The following is a 19,620-nucleotide window of genomic DNA, read 5'->3' on the forward strand; positions in this document are numbered from 1 at the left end:
GTAAAGGATGTTTCCCATTGATAAGGACAAGATATCAGCCCTGAAGTTCTGTGAACCAGGTATAAATGTGACTAAAAGTGAAATTGGGAAGATCAATCTACCTGGTCTGTCTCTGATCACAAACATTAGTTCTTCAGAGAAATCCAACAATTCTAAGATCCATAAGCACAGCTCTGGAATTGGAAGCTCCTTCCAGATAATCTCTCAATTCCAGAAATATCTGTTGGTAATGAGCTCTTTCTGAAGATGGCGTCATTTTCTCAGTTCCTTTCAGTTTCTAGGATCGAAAGGCTATGAGATGCAGATGCTGGAGCCTGCTGTTACTACATCAGATGCATTGGTTTTCAGATGCTTTCAAATAGGAGTGATGGAGAAATGTTTACTCAGGGTTGATAAGCTGATTGGTGGGACATAGACTAGAGATGTGGAAGAGTCTTCTGCAAATGTTGAGATAGAGGGAGAACCAGGCATGAATAGTTGGTTATAATGCTAATATAAAGATTGTTGAATCCCCAAAAATTATGTTGGGAATTTAGACTAGTAGCTGGTGGCTAATCCAAAATGATTGGTATCTTGATCAGACCCATTCCCACTTGAAGAGAAAGACATATTGCTAGAACGTTACTCATTGTCGATGAAATTTACTCTTCAAAACTTTGGTGTATGGTTAATGCCAGCTCAATGTTTCAAGATTTGTTTGAAATGAAAAATGTATAATTCCATGGAGGAAAAAAAACGAAGGGCCCGATTCACAGAACTAACTTAGGACAAAATCCTAAACTTACTACCATTGACTCATTTTGGTATTCACAGAAGGCACTTACTCATTTTGGTATTCACAGAAGGCACTAACTCATTTATGAGTAAGGGTATTTACAGAAGGCACTTACTCATCAATGAGTAAGTGCCTTCTGTGAATACCAATATGAGTAAGTGCCTTCTGTGAATACCAAAATGGTAGTAAGTTTAGGATTTTGTCTTAAATTACTTCTGTGAATCGGGCCCTTAGTTGTAATTCAGGTAAATTACTTCGCAAGAGTCCAAAATGTCATGGATTACATCATTTAGGAAGTGCTGACAATTACATTAGAGCCTCATAAGGTGTTCAAAGAAGCCAATCCATGTAATTACTCTCTTTGGGTGCAATTCAACTCCCTTTTTATTATAAACAAGTCACCCCTACACGGGTCATAGGGCAGGGGGCATTGCATTTAACAAGTGGAACATGTACGTTTAAATTTTACATGTCCTGATTGTGAAAAACTCCTAATTTTATTTTTACTACCTCCCCCATAGGATTTTGAGGTACCTTATTACATTTCTTGATACATTTGTTTGGGAGCAGGTTGAGATGTTATGTTTGTGCCTGGTGAATTGTAATTTAAAGTCCTCTTTATTGGCAAAGTCGGATTTTAAGTCACAATTCTGAAAATGCCACTGTTAAAAAGTTATTTACAACAAGGGGTGGTGAGGGACTGTTAAAAAGTTGGCATTTCAAGGTCCTAGCCAATTGGTGCCTGGAGCTTGTTTCCTGGGTCCCATGATTATGTAAAGTTGGCATGGGCCTTTGTGTATTCCTCCCAAACAGCTACACAATAGAGAGACTGTGAGTTGGAAGGATAGGCCACCAAGAGCAATATGGGGGAGTGGAGCTGTGCACATCCCTACTTGCACTTCAAAGACACTACCTCAACTCACACACAAATAATTTCACAGCAGCCTATTATGCATGCAGACCGACTGGGACCAGGGCAGGGTTGAGAGAGGAAACTCCAGAGGTTTCTTCTACCTCAAAGGTGGCACCAGGTATAAAAATAGGGCTCTCTGACCCACTCTTTAGTACACTCCTGGACCAGTAGATATTACAGAAGAAGTCCTGCCCTTCTGCCAGAGGACTGCCCTGCTGCCAGAGCAGTGGCAGCTCCTCCGCTAGGGTGGAAGAGCGTCACTCCACTGCTCAAAAGAAAAAAATAAGATGATAATAATATATTGTTATTGTAATTTTATCTTCCCTATTGCAGTCAGTGGTGGGGCTGGCCAGAGCAGGGGAGGAGTGGTTTTCACTCCCTAAGTACGCATGAACTGTTTGTTCGGCCCTTTTGGCCCGATCAAACAGTTAATGCACACTTTGCATGTTCCTACCAGGCTGCATTATACAGACTGGTGAGGAACATGCACAGGCTCCCTGTTCCTGTCTGAGCGCCAATACATGGTGCTCAGACTAATAACAACGCTGTATTGCAGTGTTGTAATTGGCTCAGGGAAGCCTGTGTGCCCGGGTGCTTCCTGCTGCCCACTGGGACAGAAGATAAGGACAGAGGATGGAGGAGAGGCGACGGCCAGCCGGCCGTTAAAGGTAATCCTTTTTCAAATTAGATTCCTCTCCCCACAACCACCCCCAACCAGTAGCAGTTGCTACCCTGCTTTCTGAGAAGGATGACTGGACATATGCTGTTCATTCCAGGCTATCTGAGTGACTCCAAGCTGGCTGACCTCCTGCTGTGAGCTACAGGAACACAACAAGCTCCAGTGGACTCCCTGCAACTGCCAAGATGACCTGCTGCACTGGACCTGCTTGAGCTCTGATAGCCTCTGCTGGATTGAGCTTGTTATCCTTAAGTGGTGCCTCCCCAGGTCTTGGGCTCTTGGCTGGTGTCAGAGAGAGCTCCTCCCGAGCTAACGGAAAGTTCCACCAAACCAGGTGCGAAACAGCAAGAAGCCTCCCAAAGCCTCGCTGCATAGCTGTAAGCTTTATCAGAACTGTTTCTGAGCAACACAAAGCCCCGCAAAACCTCGCAGCAAGGTTGCCAGCCTAATTGGAAGAGACGGCAAGCAACACAAAACCTCACAGCACAGCTAATTGGAACCCATGCATAGTCCGCAAAATCCTGACACTAAATATGTCTAATAATATGTCCAAGACTGACTCCTAAGCTGACCCCTTGAGATGGTTATATATATTTATATCTTTTTCGCTTAGTATATCCTGCACTGAGATTTGAAATGAATAGGGGTAACTTTTTTCCTGTTCATAACATCTAGACACTTGTTAAAACAAAATATCTAGACGCCGACCAAGTCCATTACCACCATCTGGCTTGCCCAGCTTGCAAAATATTTCCTTTCGGTTCACTTTCTTTCCCTAATGTTTTAATGAAGGAATGACCAGACCCGTCTTTTCCTTTGGGACGCGGCCCCTTCAAGAGCCCTGTCCGCCCAGCAGTTGCTGTGACAACCGCGATAACAAAACCCACATGACCAGAACGTCAGACGGAGCGTCAGCGGGTACAGCCCCTGAGCTTCGCTCTGATTGGCCCGCGTGGAGCCTCTGATCGGAGCCACGCCCAGCCAGGAAGTAGCGAAGAGTTTACTTCACGGCGTTGCTGCCACATCGGAACACTCCACGGGGCATTCACGAGTGAGAACCAAGTAGGTTTGTACGCAAGACGAGCAGAAGCCGCAAGTAAGTGCTCTGTGATCAGACGTACGATGCATACCATGCGTCCCTGACCTATATGCATCTGAGAGAGGCAATTTTTAATTGTATGCGCGCCTTTCATTTTTTCGCAAATTACAGGTGACGGATACTTGCCGTCTTGGATAACTCGATGCCCATGAAGCGCTAATTACCGCTTCAAGTGTAAGCAATGCTACAATTCTATGTACTGTATTTTTCACAAAAGCGACCCGCTTTTCTGCGGCACAATTCCATAGTTGCCGATCACTTTCAATAGTGCCTGGGCGTGTGTGACGCCGCACCAGAAGTGGCGATTGCTCTCCCACACCTCCTCCTCCCTTTCACCTGTCCCAACAACTAGCATACGAACTAGATGCTGGGCTCTTTCTTTTTGCACATCCACGCTCCGGTAATCACCGCCTGAGCACTGCTGTCTTGTACTATAGACAGACCACGGGTACGACCTGATACATAAGGTGTTCTACCACCACCTTAGTCTTGGTGAACCCACCAAGCACATTATTAATTAAATGTGTACCCTTGTTTTGTCCACCCCAGTACGTAAACCCAACCCTATATGTTTTTCTCTTACAGGTTTTTTCCCCTGAACCAGGAAAAAACACTCTTTTACCCCAGACCACAATTTGTGATCTGTATTTGAACGAGGGCTGGGCGCGCCTTAGCGTGTGCGGACCACCCCGCTCAAAACACACGGTCCTGACGAAAACCAAAAAATTCTTTTTTATATGGTTGATACATGTAGACCTTCTTTTAACTAATTCACATAGCACACTACTCTATTTTTAGATTTAACACACTTCTCGAGACACCAAAGTCTTCCTAAATAGGCACTGGTGCCACACAAATTTTTTAACAGGGATCAAGCACTCAAGAATAAAGTCTTGGTGTGAGTAGTCTTGGCCCCTTTTTAACACACGTATCACAATTACTTTTCGCACATATAATAAAACAAGAAACCCGCTCCACTGTAACCAGGTGTCGTAGCACACCCTATGGGCATTCGGCCTATGGGGTGGGACCCCAATGATGAAGCATGTCACCAACCAGGTTGGTGAGTGAGGGGTCTTCTCTAAGGACAACTACTGTCCGGTTAAGGGTTGGGGCAAATTAATGCTAACCTGAGCCTTAAGCTCCAGATACAGAAGAATTCCTTCTTTGTATTTCTCGCTTATAGGGGGTACTCCTCCATTGTTGTTAAAACCTATCCCAGGGGACCAGGAGTTCCCACCACACATAGCCTGTGCAATCTCCCTTACTCTCTCTTTTGATTTATACATAAAAATAGGGCTCTCTGACCCACTCTTTAGTACACTCCTGGACCAGTAGATATTACAGAAGAAGTCCTGCCCTTCTGCCAGAGGACTGCCCTGCTGCCAGAGCAGTGGCAGCTCCTCCGCTAGGGTGGAAGAGCGTCACTCCACTGCTCAAAAGAAAAAAATAAGATGATAATAATGTATTGTTATTGTAATTTTATCTTCCCTATTGCAGTCAGTGGTGGGGCTGGCCAGAGCAGGGGAGGAGTGGTTTTCACTCCATAAGTACGCCTGAACTGTATGTTCGGCCCTTTTGGCCCGATCAAACAGTTCATGCGCACTTTGCATGTTCCTACCAGGCTGCATTATACAGACTGGTGAGGAACATGCACAGGCTCCCTGTTCCTGTCTGAGCGCCAATACATGGTGCTCAGACTAATAACAACGCTGTATTGCAGCGTTGTAATTGGCTCAGGGAAGCCTGTGTGCCCGGGTGCTTCCTGCTGCCAACTGGGACAGAAGATAAGGACAGAGGATGGAGGAGAGGCAACGGCCAGCCGGCCGTTAAAGGTAAGTCCTTTTTTCAAATTAGATTCCTCTTCCCCACAAACACCCCCATCCAGTAGCAGTTACTACCCTGCTTTCTGAGAAGGATGACTGGACATATGCTGTTCATTCCAGGCTATCTGAGTGACTCCAAGCTGGCTGACCTCCTGCTGTGAGCTACAGGAACACAACAAGCTCCAGTGGACTCCCTGCAACTGCCAAGATGACCTGCTGCACTGGACCTGCTTGAGCTCTGATAGCCTCTGCTGGATTGAGCTTGTTATCCTTAAGTGGTGCCTCCCTAGGTCTTGGGCTCTTGGCTGGTGTCAGAGAGAGCTCCTCCCGAGCTAACGGAAAGTTCCACCAAACCAGGTGCGAAACAGCAAGAAGCCTCCCAAAGCCTCGCTGCATAGCTGTAAGCTTTATCAGAACTGTTTCTGAGCAACACAAAGCCCCGCAAAACCTCACAGCAAGGTTGCCAGCCTAATTGGAAGAGACGGCAAGCAACACAAAACCTCACAGCACAGCTAATTGGAACCCATGCATAGTCCGCAAAGCCTAACCACATAGCTTCATCAAAAAAGCGGCTATACGGCGCAAAGCCTTCTAAAACAATGATGCAAAGTCTGTATACCAAGGACACATGGTACAATCCACAGCGGGCCAAACTTGATCCTGTAGGCAGCATGCATGGGGATGATCATATAATGAATTTGTCACTGTAACTTGAAGTTAAAAAATCCCTGAGTGTCTCGTAGAAATTTCTTCCTCTTAGGAGCAGAGAGCAGTTAAGCTCCTTCCTCCGAAGGCAAGATATTAGAAGATGAGGAAGCATAGAGGCAAGGAAAAGGCCCTATGGCTGGGATTCCCCAAGGAGTGACCGCACTAGGCCCATGAGGACTGTTAGAGCTACAGTCTTTGGACTCAAAGCTATTATTCTGTGGGATAATGCAGTGGTCTTTTACCTGGAAGCTGCTAACGTCACCTGCTCGATGATTATGGCCTAGCTCATAGCTTTCACCGGCTTCTGAGGCCCCACTCAGAGGGATTGCAAGGTTTCAGCAAACTCTTCTTCTCTGAAGACATCTGTACCCTTACGACTAGATTGGAAAAATTCACCACTACCCATTTAGGGGCCACTACGTGCTGTTGCACAAGCATGATCTCCATATATAAGGCTAGCACTGCACTGGCCAACTGCCAGCCCCCGCTGTATCATCTGACATTGGACTGGTCACCAGGGTCCCAAACCGCCGCAACAAGTAGTTGCTAAAAAAAACTTGCTCAAGACTATTTAACCATCTCCCAGTGTCTCCACCTAATCCTCCAACATGCAGCTGTGCAGTTAAGATGGGACAAAACGCCATGGAAAAAGTGAGTCTGGTGCACTGAGAAGAGGAAACGGGAGTTCCTGCCCAGATTGCCTTCTGGTGATTATTAACAGAAAGCTCCTGGTGGTGCTTATGTGCGCACACTTAAAGGTGGTGCCCAGAAACAGCTTGGTGTGATGTTAGTGTAAAGACTGATCACCGCATCACGTGTGCAGACTGTTCAACATGGTATTGCTTGAAAAATGCTTGACATACGCCTGGCTATAGACAGTTTCCTATAGAGCTGAGAACAAACTGATTCCCATATACCTAATGCACAAATTGATCCTATGATACGTGTATAGACTGTTCCAGGTGGTATTTGAGCACAGACTGCTCCCCATCATGCTGATACTTTTGTTCGGACTTCCTATCACAGAGCACATGCAGTTTCTTCCCCAGGCTGCTCTTGTTTGTAGACTGGTTGCCATGGTAACTGTGCAATGATTGCTCTCCACGACACATGTTACAGGCTTCATCCGAAGGTGCTTGAGTGCAGACGACCTCCCACAGACAATACATTATTCCCTCGTACTTGGGGAGTGACTATTGTCCAATAAGCTTGTGTACAAATGTGTTCACCATGGCACTTAACACAAACACTCCTCTTGGTGCTGTGAATAGACTACTCGCTCTGGAGCTTGTTGAAGACTGCTGCCTACTGTGCTTATGTCCAGACTGTTCTGGGTGGTGTGTCTGTAGAGACTGCTTTCTATGATGTTTGTAAATCGACTATCCTCCATGATCCTTGCATACAGACCGCTTCCCTGAAGTGCAGAGAGCTTCCATTTATTTAAAAACTTCATCTCATAATGCTTCTATTCTGACTACTCATATCATGCTTGTGTTAGACGGTTCTCTAGTTGCATCTGGTGTTGTTGTGCAGTTAGCTACACACTGTTCAAAGGCTGCCCGTATCACCATGCTCCTAAGCACCCCTTTCCTTGATGTTCTGGATGGCACAATCTCACTAGCTCACTTAAGCATCACCTGCAATTAACCTGGATCTTTCGCCATTTCCCTTTGCCTTCCATGAAAATAAACTGACCTGACTGAAGGTGAGGTTTGGACAAAATATGATGTAAATCCCCACTTTTCCATGGGCAAGATTCTCCTACCTGTTTTCAGTGCTCAGCCCACTCGGTGCACCTCAATATTTTGTTCTGCCATTTGGTGATAGTGACCTGAGTGCTCTCACATTTACACTGCTCGTTTTGTTTTCATCCTTCGACCAGGTCCCTCAATGATTTGAAGACAATCCCAGGTCCCCTCTGCCCCAGGGTTCTGATGCTTCAGGGACAGGCTGACATCAACCTCCTAGCGCGCAGTTCTCCTCGTCGTGGGGAGCTACTCAACTTTGTCAAGAGTTGTCTGGTAAGCAATGTGGTAATCTAGAATTTAAAGGCGCATATTTAATTGCTTAATTGGCTCAGTACAGCTCACCCCCTAAATGTTTTCCGAATTCAGCAGTCAACTTCCAGCCTTTTTCCAAGTGGTAAAAATGTATTGAAATCTCAAAATCAACCAACAATCGCCAACTTTCTGACCAGACCATTATGAGTAAATGGTATCTAAAATGCAAATAAATACAGGTTGCATCTCCAGGGTTCCTCTATCGAATGTGCATGCCAGAAATCAGAAAAATCCCCACAAGGGCTTCACTGATCTACAAAGCCAAAGCAGAGTGCGTCAAACAGGCATGCTAACAGCTTTGCAGCTACAATATTTTACCCCATCTTTGTCCAGTAACCTTCTCTCATCCACTCTATAACTTTTTTTACTTCGTCAAAAATCAAATTTTGCTAAGTATGTATGCTAATAGAGGAGCGGACAGTTCTTACAGGTCCACATCTATAAAGCGGCAGCATGGGCAGATGGCATCTGAGCAGTTAAAGTATTTGCTGATTTTAGCCAGAATAAGATCCGCTCTCTGCATAATATATTATTGTATCAGGTGGAAGTGCATATTCCTGGGAACATAGACAGGGCTTTCCAATATAAGGGTATGCAAAACGTTAGTTCGTGCTCTAAACGTAGTGCTGAGTATTAAGTAAAGTATATATATCAGAAGACATGCACAGACACTCTTCATAAAGCTAACCATCATACAAGTGTAATACAAGGAGAAGCACACATTTTTATTCTAAATATTATGTGAATTAACTCTGAACAGGCTAACGCCAACTTACTTTTTTTCTACTCAAAGGCCTACTTAGCCATACTTTGGCCTACAAAGCCATACTTTGGAAGTAAGTAAGAGAGGGTGTAAGTTTGTGAACTGTGCTTCGAAACTAAATGCAAGTTCATAGAATATAGGTCAACCACTGTAATTGTATTTCTGTTTTGGTCAATACAAGCTTTATTGCATAAAGCATTAAGAAAAGTTGTGATATTTAATTAGAATTCTCTGGGCCCATTATAGATATAGAAATCAAACACACTTTTTAGTCATGCTAATGATGTAATCCTTTGAAGATTTTATGATAATAATAAATGTATAGTGTTCCGCAGAATAGTCACATAGGAGCACTAGAACTGCTTCACACTCCACTTCAATAAGTTGACCGATGAAGCTGTATTTGCAGAAAACAAAGCCCCTCATATCATGTAATATTCGGAAGAGGTGCAGAAAACCAACGTAGAAGTAAATTAACCTAAGGTTTGAGCATGGAAAGATGGATACATTAGTTTCTGCATCGTAGGATCATCACTGATAGTCATTAATAAAAAACTTGCTTGCCAGACTACATCAGTTATAACTTGCCCCTTCTCAATGCACTGCTTATACCCTTGCATAGTAAATCACTTATAGTATGTTAAATGATAGCATTCCTAACAAGATTCATCTCATGTCTAATTAAATCATTAATGAGAACACTGTGTATGTGAAGGAGCCTGGCCCGTATGCTCTAGATCATCTCAATGGTACTTTTTCCCAGCATGTGAGCGTGGAGGGGAGAGGAATCATTAAAAATGTCAATCAATGGGGGCGTGGCTTGCGCGCCGCTTTGGAATGGCGGTTTGCACTTGAGCTCCGAGCCGAGCGAGGGCCGTCGGAGGTTCAGCTCCGCTTCCAGTGACCCCACACTTGCAGAAAAGGAGCCTCATGTATCGGAAGGTGCCGTGTGCCGGATGAAGATCCTTCCTGAGCCCTGGAGCTACTGGTGACTGATATTTTGACACTTTGAGGTGGCGCTCTATATTTCTGTGAATGGCCGCCATTTTGTTTCGCCTCCCACACGCAGTTCCGAGTCTCCTCACAAGCGGAGGTGCATGGCTACGAGTTTCTTCGGAATGAGAGCAAACAGGTGTTGGTGATTACTATTTACCTTTACATGCTTATAAAGGCTTATTTTTACGTTCGACATGCGGTGGGGCTTTAAAATGAGTCCTTTTTGCATTTTATTTTACTTGGCCTTTCTTCAGAGCGTCTCCAGTGCATTTCATTGATACTACCTGCTCTTTGGTACCCTGCTTTTTGGCTTCTCAGTTTTTGACGGCGTATTCTTCTTATCGGCAGGGTCCTGGCATTCTGATGATGAGACTTCTATTTTTGTGCATTTATACCCGCCGCTATTTATTTCTTTGCGATACATGCTGGTTGTACGCTCGCACATTATTGCTATTTTCCTTTTTTCTACTCTCCTTGCCTTCTGAGTCCACCAATATCCTTGGGCCTTGTGTTTTTCCTCAGGTCTCACCAGTGGTTGCTTCTTCTACCTTTGTTTTGAAGGTTCTATGGCGGCAAATATGGGCTTGTCGCCGACTGCTAAAGATGCAAAAGAGTCGAAAGCTTCTCTTAAGAGACTCAAACAACTATCTCCTACACCTGAATCCTCTCAAAAAGATACTAATTCCACTCTGGAGGCTATTCTGACGCGTCTTAATGATGTCCATGACATTGCGCAGTCTACCAAAACTAATACAGATTTACTACAGGTGGAGGTATCAGCCATCAGAAACGATCTTAAGGCTCTCTCCATTTGTGTCTCTGCCACGGAGACACGTATTAGTGGCGCAGAGGATACTATGCAAAAGCAATCTAGATCTCTTGTACAATTAGAGCGCTCCATGGCGGCATTGCGGAGGGATCTCACTGAACAGGAGGACCGTAACCGCAGATCCAACCTGCGCATTTTTGGCCTTCCTGAAGAAGCCGAGAAAGGTGCTCCATCTATGATTGACTTCTTATACCAATGGTTGCCTTCTACTCTGCAAATTTCTTTTCAAAGAGACTTTGAGCTGGAACAGGCACATTGTGTCCCCACTTTTCGTTCTAAATCTGCTACGCAACCACGGTCTATCATTTTTAAGCCGCTGCGTCATCAGCACACGGAACAAATTTTGGCTCATATGCGGAAGATTAAAGTTGTTTCTTGGGAGGACCACCGTATTTCCATTTCTCAAGACTTTGCCAGAGACACGGTGATAAGGAGAAAAGGCTTTCTTAATCTTCAGAAGCGTTTATCAGAAATGAATATCCCATTTTCCTTCTCTGGCCCTTCCAAATTTCGCATTACCTTCAAAGGTCGTTCCAGAATCTTCGATGAACCTGCTGACTTGGCCTCTTTTTTAGACAATCAGATGGAACTACAGATGGAACTTCAAATGGAGGCTTCGCTTGTTCATGGTGCTTCTGGCACTTGATGTGATTCTGTTGCCTTCCTTGTTTTTCTCTTTTTTCCGGGTCTACTAAGCTTACCTTTCTAGGCCTGCGTGCTCCATGGTTGTTGGTGCGTTTCTGGCTTTCTTTTGTGGTTGGTGTTGTCAGTCACGTTTTTTGATGGTGTTTTTTCTTTGGTGTGGTCTCCTTTCCATTTTTAGGTTGTTATCATTTGGCACATTTGGGTTTTTTCAAATTGTTGTCTCTTTCTCATTAGTGTAGTAGTGCCTTTTCTTTTCTTGTCGGTTCTCCTTCTCCTAGCTTTTGTCTTTTCGCTTTGGTAGTGTTTTTTTCTTCTTCCCTTTGGATTGTTCTTCGTGTCTTCGTTCGCTCATTCCTCATTGTTATATTGGACTTTTCTCATTTTTGTTTCCTTGTTCCACTTTGAAGTAGTAGTCTGCTAGCATCTCATTTGATTTGTATTTGGTTCTTTAGTTTTGTGTGATCGTTCTGCTTGTATGTCTTTAGTCTTATTTGACTTCGATATGTCTGATACTGTTTCGTGTTCTGGTGTAAGCCTTGGTCATAGGTTTGTTATTATCTATTTTCTATAGTTGTGTCTAGCCTACGCTCATTATGTTACAGTTACTGTATTTTGCATCTCTTTATATGCTTACTTGGTTCTTGTTTTACTACTTAGGGTGCTCTACCACTATTACATGCTTTTTCTTTTAGGTCTAAGGTAGTGGCTCTATTTTATACTTTATTATTAGCTTGTCTAAGTATCATATATGAATTTCTTATTTTTTCGATGTTCCTCCCTGTTTTCTTTAGTCACCTATAACGAGATTTATATACCTTATGCATGGTAATTAATTGCTTACAAGTGCCTTTGAATATTTATGGTATATTTGGTTTTGATATATATTTACATTGCTGTTTCATTGATTGTTCTGCTTCACAACTATTTAATATCTTCATATATAGACGCTAGTTCATTGCAATCTATGTACTTCTCTTATACTTTATAATAAGTTATTCTAGTTATATGGCACTTTTTAGTCTCCTGTTATCCTAGTTTCTATTACTATATATCTGACATGTTTCTGCATTTTCGTATTAAGTTATTATACCAAGTTCTCTATATTTAAGTACAGTTAATTGATTGTTATTCTTTCGTTTTTCCATATTCTTCCTCATTATATTATTGCTCCTTGTTCTATCTCACATAGTGCTTCATTGATTGTTATATTGCCCTGCTTTTTAGTGCCTTTCACTTTTGTATTTCATCTCTTCTCTTTATACTGCTCCCTGTAGTCTTCTTGAGAAGTCTGTTTTTCTTCTACTTATTCTTTCCTGTTATTTATGATGCTTATTTCGCCTTCATTCTATCTACTCTTTGTTCACTTTTATGATGTTTTTGGTGTTTTCTTCCTTTATCATACGATATATATAACTACTACTTGCTATTGCGTTTATTCTATTAGATGTCTCTCTCTCTTTCACCTATTTCACTTTTTTCTGGTTAGCTTATATTCTACTCTTGAATTAACTTGGTATATGCATATTGCCTTAATAGATTTATGTGATGCCTTGTTTTTGTACTACTCTAATGGTATTAGTTCCTATTTCAGATGTTTTTCTCTCCTAATTGTGTATAATCAGTTATGTATTGTACTGTTTTGGGGGTGTTCATATTGATTGTATCTATTCCTCGTGACGGTCCCCTTGCTTGCCTTCCCACGTTCCCCCTAGTATGAATTTGGTCTTTTTCAGACCTCCCCTGCTGGCTCTTTTCTCTCTTCTTTCCTCTTCTCTCTTGTCTCTTTTCTTTTTTCGGATTTCCCCTATGGACTCTCCTTCTTCGACGTTATTGTTTGATGTCTGGTTGCTTGTATTTGTGCTGGTGGTTTTTTGTCTGTCATCTATGCATTATGTTATCTTTTTTCATTTAGGTCTATGCCGGGTTTGAATGTGTTGTCCCTTAATGTTAAGGGTTTAAATCATCCAGTGAAAAGGTCAAAAATCTTAGATTATTGCAAATCTCTCTCTTCAGACTTAGTCCTTTTTCAGGATACAAAGGTCTCTACCAGAGAGGCCCTATTCCTGAAGAAGGAATGGGTTTCAGATGTTGTCTGTTCCGCTGCTTGTGGCAAAAGAAATGGTGTCATTACTTTAATTTAAAAAAATTCAGGTTTATCCATAGTCTCTTCTGATCATGATACTGAGGGTCGTTGGCTATTAACTAAGCTGTCTGATGGTTACGCTGATCTTTATGTTATGAACATTTACGCCCCTAACAAGGATGATCCGTCCTTTTGGAAATTGGTTACCAAAAAATTAAATGATACACCTCATTCAGGGAATCTTATTGTTGGTGGGGATTTTAATTTACCAATGGATCCCATTCTAGATAGGAATTCAGCTTTTCAATTTCGCCCTCCTAAATCCCATAAACAAATGCTTAACATGTCTTCCATAACTCATCTTCAGGATATATGGCGTCTTCACAACCCCACTGGTAGTGATTTTTCCTTCTTTTCTTCGCCTCATTCTACATTTTCTCGTATTGATTATTTATTGGTTCACTTCTCTCTTGTTTCGTCTTCCTCCTCGCCGCTTATTCATCCTATTCTGATTTCTGATCATGCCGCGGTTACTTTTACATTGTTGTCCTTTGCTCCTAAGTCTAGAGCTCGCTCCTGGAGATTAAATACAGAAATTTTGCATGATCCTGCTCTAAGTGATGAGTTCTCTAGTGCAATCGAAACCTTTTTCCTTGAAAATGAAGGTTCAGTTTCTTCCCCAATTGTCCTCTGGGATTCGTTTAAATGTACTTTCCGTGGCCAGGTTATTCAATGTATGTCAAAAAGGAATGCTGCTATTAAAAAAGAACTTACAGATTTGGCAACTGGAATAAAAGAGCTGGAATCTACCTTTAGACATTCTAAGGATAAATCTTGCCTACACTCAATCAAGCAATTAAAGTACACGTATAATACTATAGTTACCAAAAGAGCCCATATTGGGGTTCAGGCTCAGAAATCCAAAAGGCTATTGTTAGAAAATCGAGCTGGGAAGATTCTCGCGGCTACATTAAAATTTCAGGATTCTTCCTTTAAGTCTTCTCAAATCTCTTCTATTAATGATCACCTTGGCTCTAAGAAATTTCAGACTGGGGAAATTCTGGAAGTCTTTCGTGATTTCTACAATAATTTATACACCCCTTCTAATCAGGCCTCTTTTGAGCAGTGTCAGGATTTCTTGAAATCTGTCCCGGTGAAGTCGGTATCCGTGGAAGATAGCAATTTTTTAAATGGTCCAATTACTCCTGACGAAATTATTGCCGCAATTAAAGCCACTCGTTCTGGGAAAGCTCCAGGGCCTGATGGCTACCCTATTCTGTTTTATAAAACTTTTCTTTCTGTGATTGTTCCCAAGCTTCAATCTGTCTTTGACGCCTTTATTAAGGATGGGTCTGTTTCTGGCACGGCGGCGGATGCTACCATTGTAGTGATTCCAAAAGAGGGAAAGGATCATTCAGATCCAAAAAACTTCCATCCTATTTCCTTTCTTAACATGGAGGCTAAGATTTTTGCTAAAATCTTGGCCAAGAGATTAGAATCCTTCATTCCTAAACTGGTACATCCCTCTCAAATGGGTTTTGTAAAGGGCCGTCTTGCGCATGATAATATACGTACTTTTTGCCATATTCTCGGAGCAGCTAAACGTTTTCATCTCCCAGCCGCGGCTTTAGCTCTTGATGCTGAAAAAGCCTTTGACAAGGTTTCTTGGCCTTTTCTTCGTGCTGTCTTGTGTGCACATAATCTTGGTAACTCCTTTAATAATATGGTCATGTCTCTATACTCTCAACCTAGAGCTAACATAAGGGTCAACGGTGCTACGTCGTCCTTTTGTAATCTTCGCCAGGGCACCCGTCAGGGTTGTCCCTTATCTCCACTTTTGTTTTTATTGTCCATTGACCCTCTCCTCAGACTGATTGAGCTACACCCAGACATTAAAGGTTTTTATTTTGGTCCTCATAGTATTAAAACTGCTGCGTATGCGGACGATGTCCTTATCTTCTCAGATGATATTGCCTTGGCTATCCCTGCTATATCGGATACGATTTCCCTTTTTTCTAAGGTTTCAGGGTACACCTTAAATAAAGATAAGACTGAGATGTTCCTCTTGAATGCCTACTGTTTTTCTACTCATATGGGCTCGGCTGGTTTTAAATGGCAGTCTAAGCAATTAAAATACTTGGGTATCTATTTTTGCTCTACCTTATCGGCTACAATTGCCTATAATGAAACCCAGACTATTCTTAAAGTACGGCGTCTTTTGGATACTTGGTCTCCGAAACACATTTCCTGGTGGGGTCGCATTCAGACCCTCAAAATGATGATTACACCTATTATTAATTTTGTCTCCTCTATGATCCCGGTAAAGTTATCGGATTCCTTCTTTCATGAAATTGATGTTCTGACTTCTAAGTTTTTATGGAATGATAAACGGGCTAGAATTGCCTATAAATTCTTGCGGAAGCCTTATGATATGGGAGGATGCAATCTTCCTGATTGGGACAAATACCAAACTGCCTTTTTGGCGTCTCAAGGGGCTCTATGGTTCTCTTTTCCCCTCTTCCTGTTCCTTCCTGGTTATTAATAGAACAAGAATTGGCTTCTCCATTACCGACTGCTTCCTTTTGTACTGCATCTACCTTGTCCATCCCGTTCTCCCGCTCTATTATTTTAGATACTCTTGCTGCGGTCCGGAAGGTAGACAGGAAAGTGGCGATTCCAATTCACAAATCCAGGTGGTCGTCTATTTGGCGGAATTCTAAAATTAAAATCCATATTGATCCTTCTCTGATACCTTATTGGGCTGCTAAAGGGATCTCGCTTGTTAAACATTTTTATGGTGCGGATAATGAGCCGCTACCTTTTTCATCCTTAGCTCAACAATATTCTTTAACTGATTTGGATTTTTATACTTTTCTCAAAATCAAAGTAGCACTTGCTAAGGTTCGTCTCCATCCTACTTCTCCTACGGTTACTCTCTTTCATATATGGACTAAATCTGGCCATGTAGCCTCTAAAGTCTATAAATTTTTATCAAATGTTTCACTACCTTCTCATACGGTTGCTCAACAAAAATGGTTGCACCATTTTGAGCAGGGTGTTACTGACCATATTTCTTCAGACACTTGGCAGTTGATTGGTAAACTTTCTCTGCGCAATAAAAACGCCCCATCGTTAATGCAATCTAAATTTTTCTCTGTTAATCTTCTTCATTGGACTCCTGTTCGTTTACATTCGCTCAATCTCAAAGATGATAATCTCTGTTGGAGCTGCGGTTTATTGGCAGGTGACTTTCCACATATGTTTTTTTAATGCTCCCTCCTCCAACCTTTTTGGGACCTCATTCACAAGCACCTCATGCTCATCTTTGGTATTCAGTTCCCACTCTCTTTCCCATTAATTTTATTAGGTCCATTAGCTGCCCTTGTCCCTCTCCCCTTGGAACCCATGGAATTACAGCTGTTGGATCTCCTTTTGACTATTGCAGTGAAAGTAATTCTTATGGATTGGAAATCCTTTTCCTCTGTTTCTTATCATACTTGGTGGGCTTGGGTTTCCTTTTTACGTAGTGCTCATACCTCGGTCGATCATGCTCACCTTTCTCCATCTATTGCTAGTGGGGTTTGGAAGGCTCTGGATAACTATATGGAGTTGTCATCAAAGGGATTGGTTGACCAATATCCCTTCCATTTGTCTGGTTGAATGGCGTCTTGTGTTGGGTTTGTTCGTTGGAAATCCTTCTTTCTTTCTTTCTTCTCCTCCTTCTCTGTCTTCTTTCTCTTTTTCCATTCTTTCCCTCTTTTCCTCATTCTTTCTTCTTTCTTTTTTCCTTTCCTCTCGTCCCCATGTGCATACCAGCTGATAGTGATACTCTTGGTTGTGGAATCTGCCTAAGATACTTACTTTATCTTAATTAATCCATTTTTCTGTTTTTGGCAGACTGCTTCTATCTAGGGCTGTATTTGATACAACTCATTTTTGAATGTCAGCTTCTGATTGCTATTTATATGTTATCAATGGTATCACTTTTACTTTTAATCTGTATCTTCATTTGCTTCTTTATAACAATAAAATTCTTTTGAAATAAAAAAAAAATGTCAATCAATTCAATTGCAGTTCTCTAGGCCCATAATAATCACAGACTACTAAATAAGATTAGTTGATTTATTAAAAAGCCAAAAACAACTGCTTACAGGCACCTCAAGATGAGGGTGTAGAAATACATTGGAACCAGCATTAAGCCAAATCTACAAATGAGTTTGAGATGGTGCGGCATACACGAGACAATCAATTCAAGAATCAGGATACTAAAGATCAAGAAACACAAGTCCAAGATCCTCTGCATCGAAGGTTAATGGAAATAAAGAATTATTTGATCCCTATGATAACGTGACATCCCTAAGTAAGCATTCTTCGGGCAGGAGAGGTTAAGGTGTCAGCATGTGGAGTCTTCCTTAGAGGTCTATCAATTTCAATGGGTCAGGTAGCATGAAGCTACTGAGACAGAGATCGTTCTGAGTTGCTTTCTCTCGAAAGGTGGAGACGAAGTGGGCTCTTCCCTACTTGCAATACTCCAATATCACATGTGTTTTCCCATTATTCTTTTCAGGTCACGCCATCTGATCAGACCACGTTCTCATAAGTGATTTTTCACATGATTGCGATCGCTCCCAAACAGTAACACGATGACTTTGATTCCCAGGCTCTCTCCAGTGAGAAAATACATCAGTTCTCTTTAACAGCAGTAGCTCCTAAAGTATTCTCTTCTATCCTTGCCTGACTCCTAAAACAAAGACAATATTCTAACTAACAAGAATGTTTCTTCCCCTGCAAGACAAAAGTGAGAAAGTACAGAATGAGCATGAAATTCAACTTTTAATTCTAATGCAAGAGCTTCCATGAAAAATGCATTTCAGGTTTACAAATTCAGCTAACATAAGAGAAATTGAATATGAACTTTACGAAGTTTCATAGAAAATAAGGCACATTTAACTAATATTCCAACCTACATATAAAATGACATAATTAATAAACACATTCAATAATAAATGGTGGTCAGTTTCACAACACAAGTGTTTCTATTAGTCTTTTCTACTGGTTACATTTGATTGTCCACAATAATTCTTCACATATTCTATATTTTGGCCTAAACACATCACATTCATGTTATTACATTACAAGATCCTAATACTGAGATTAACACAAACAAAAGATTATATGCCGATGCAGTCTACGCATTTGAATATAATGCATACTGCAATGAAAAATATGTTTTGCGATACATCAGTCGTTAGAGTGGCGAGTTATAGTTATTGTAGTGTGGTGAGTGAGTTGACAACACTGTGTGCGGAGGTGCGTGACTTATAGTAATTCAAAGGTGGTGCTAAATATTTTAATTTAAGTTATTGCTATAACTTTAGAATTTCCAGTGTTTGTGTAGTTCAATTCAAGTTTATGTAGAAAGAAGAAATAAGGTTTTCCTAAATATAACTTATCCTTAATCGTTGTTTTTTTTTTCCTTGAATATCAGTGGGTTTCATTTCTTAATAAAAAATATGTTTTTAATCACAGAGTGTACCATCACCGAGTGGATTTTCATTAAGTGGAGTGCCGTACAGTACTGTGTAGGAGAGTGTGGCAGAGTCTAGTGTTGCAGAGTGGAGTGTCGTAGAGAATACTTGACTGGAGTGGAGTAGAATGGAGTGCCGCGTTGTACAGTCGAGAGACTGTTGTACAGTAGAGCCGAGTGTCGTACAGTGGAGTGTCTCGACTGGAGTGTTGTGGAGTGTAATTGGGTGAAATTAAATTGAGTAGAGTGGTGTACAGTGGAATACCATAGAATGGGTGGCTTATAGTTGAGTGGTGTACAATGGAATACCATAGAGTGGCTTGACATACAGTTAAATAATGTACAATGGAGTGGCATACGCTAAAGTGAGGTAGGGTCCAGTGGCATTTGTACAGTAGAGTGAAGTTGCATAGAGTGGAGTGGTGTAGAGTGGAGTGTGCCTAGGTAGAATGGCTTACATTTCAATACCGTAGAGTCGAGTGGCTTAAAGTATAGTGGCGTTGAGTGGTGTACTGTGGCGAAGAGTGGAGTTGCGAAGAGAGGAGTGGCAGACAGTTGAGTTGCATGTCGTCGAATAGAGTGGAGTAGCATAGAGTGGAGTTGAGTGTTGTATGGTATAGTGGAGGGGTATGGACAAGAGTGGCACAGAGTGGAAGAGTGTGTTGTACAGTAGAGTGTAGTGCCATAAAGTGGAAGAGCGTAGAGTGGAGTAGCTTC

General features: G+C 41.9%; 1 protein-coding gene across 1 annotated transcript in view; it reads left to right on the top strand.

Moving 5' to 3' along the window:
* Positions 1-19,620, top strand: part of LOC144824950 (otoancorin-like) — a 559,576-nt gene that overhangs the window by 312,705 nt on the left and 227,251 nt on the right. The window contains exon 14 of the mRNA XM_078683892.1: positions 7,883-8,021. Coding sequence (XP_078540018.1) covers positions 7,883-8,021 — 139 coding nt within the window. The remainder of the gene's footprint in view (positions 1-7,882; positions 8,022-19,620) is intronic.

This window comes from Lissotriton helveticus, chromosome 3_1, assembly GCF_964261635.1.
Source record: "Lissotriton helveticus chromosome 3_1, aLisHel1.1, whole genome shotgun sequence".
NCBI lineage: Eukaryota > Metazoa > Chordata > Amphibia > Caudata > Salamandridae > Lissotriton > Lissotriton helveticus.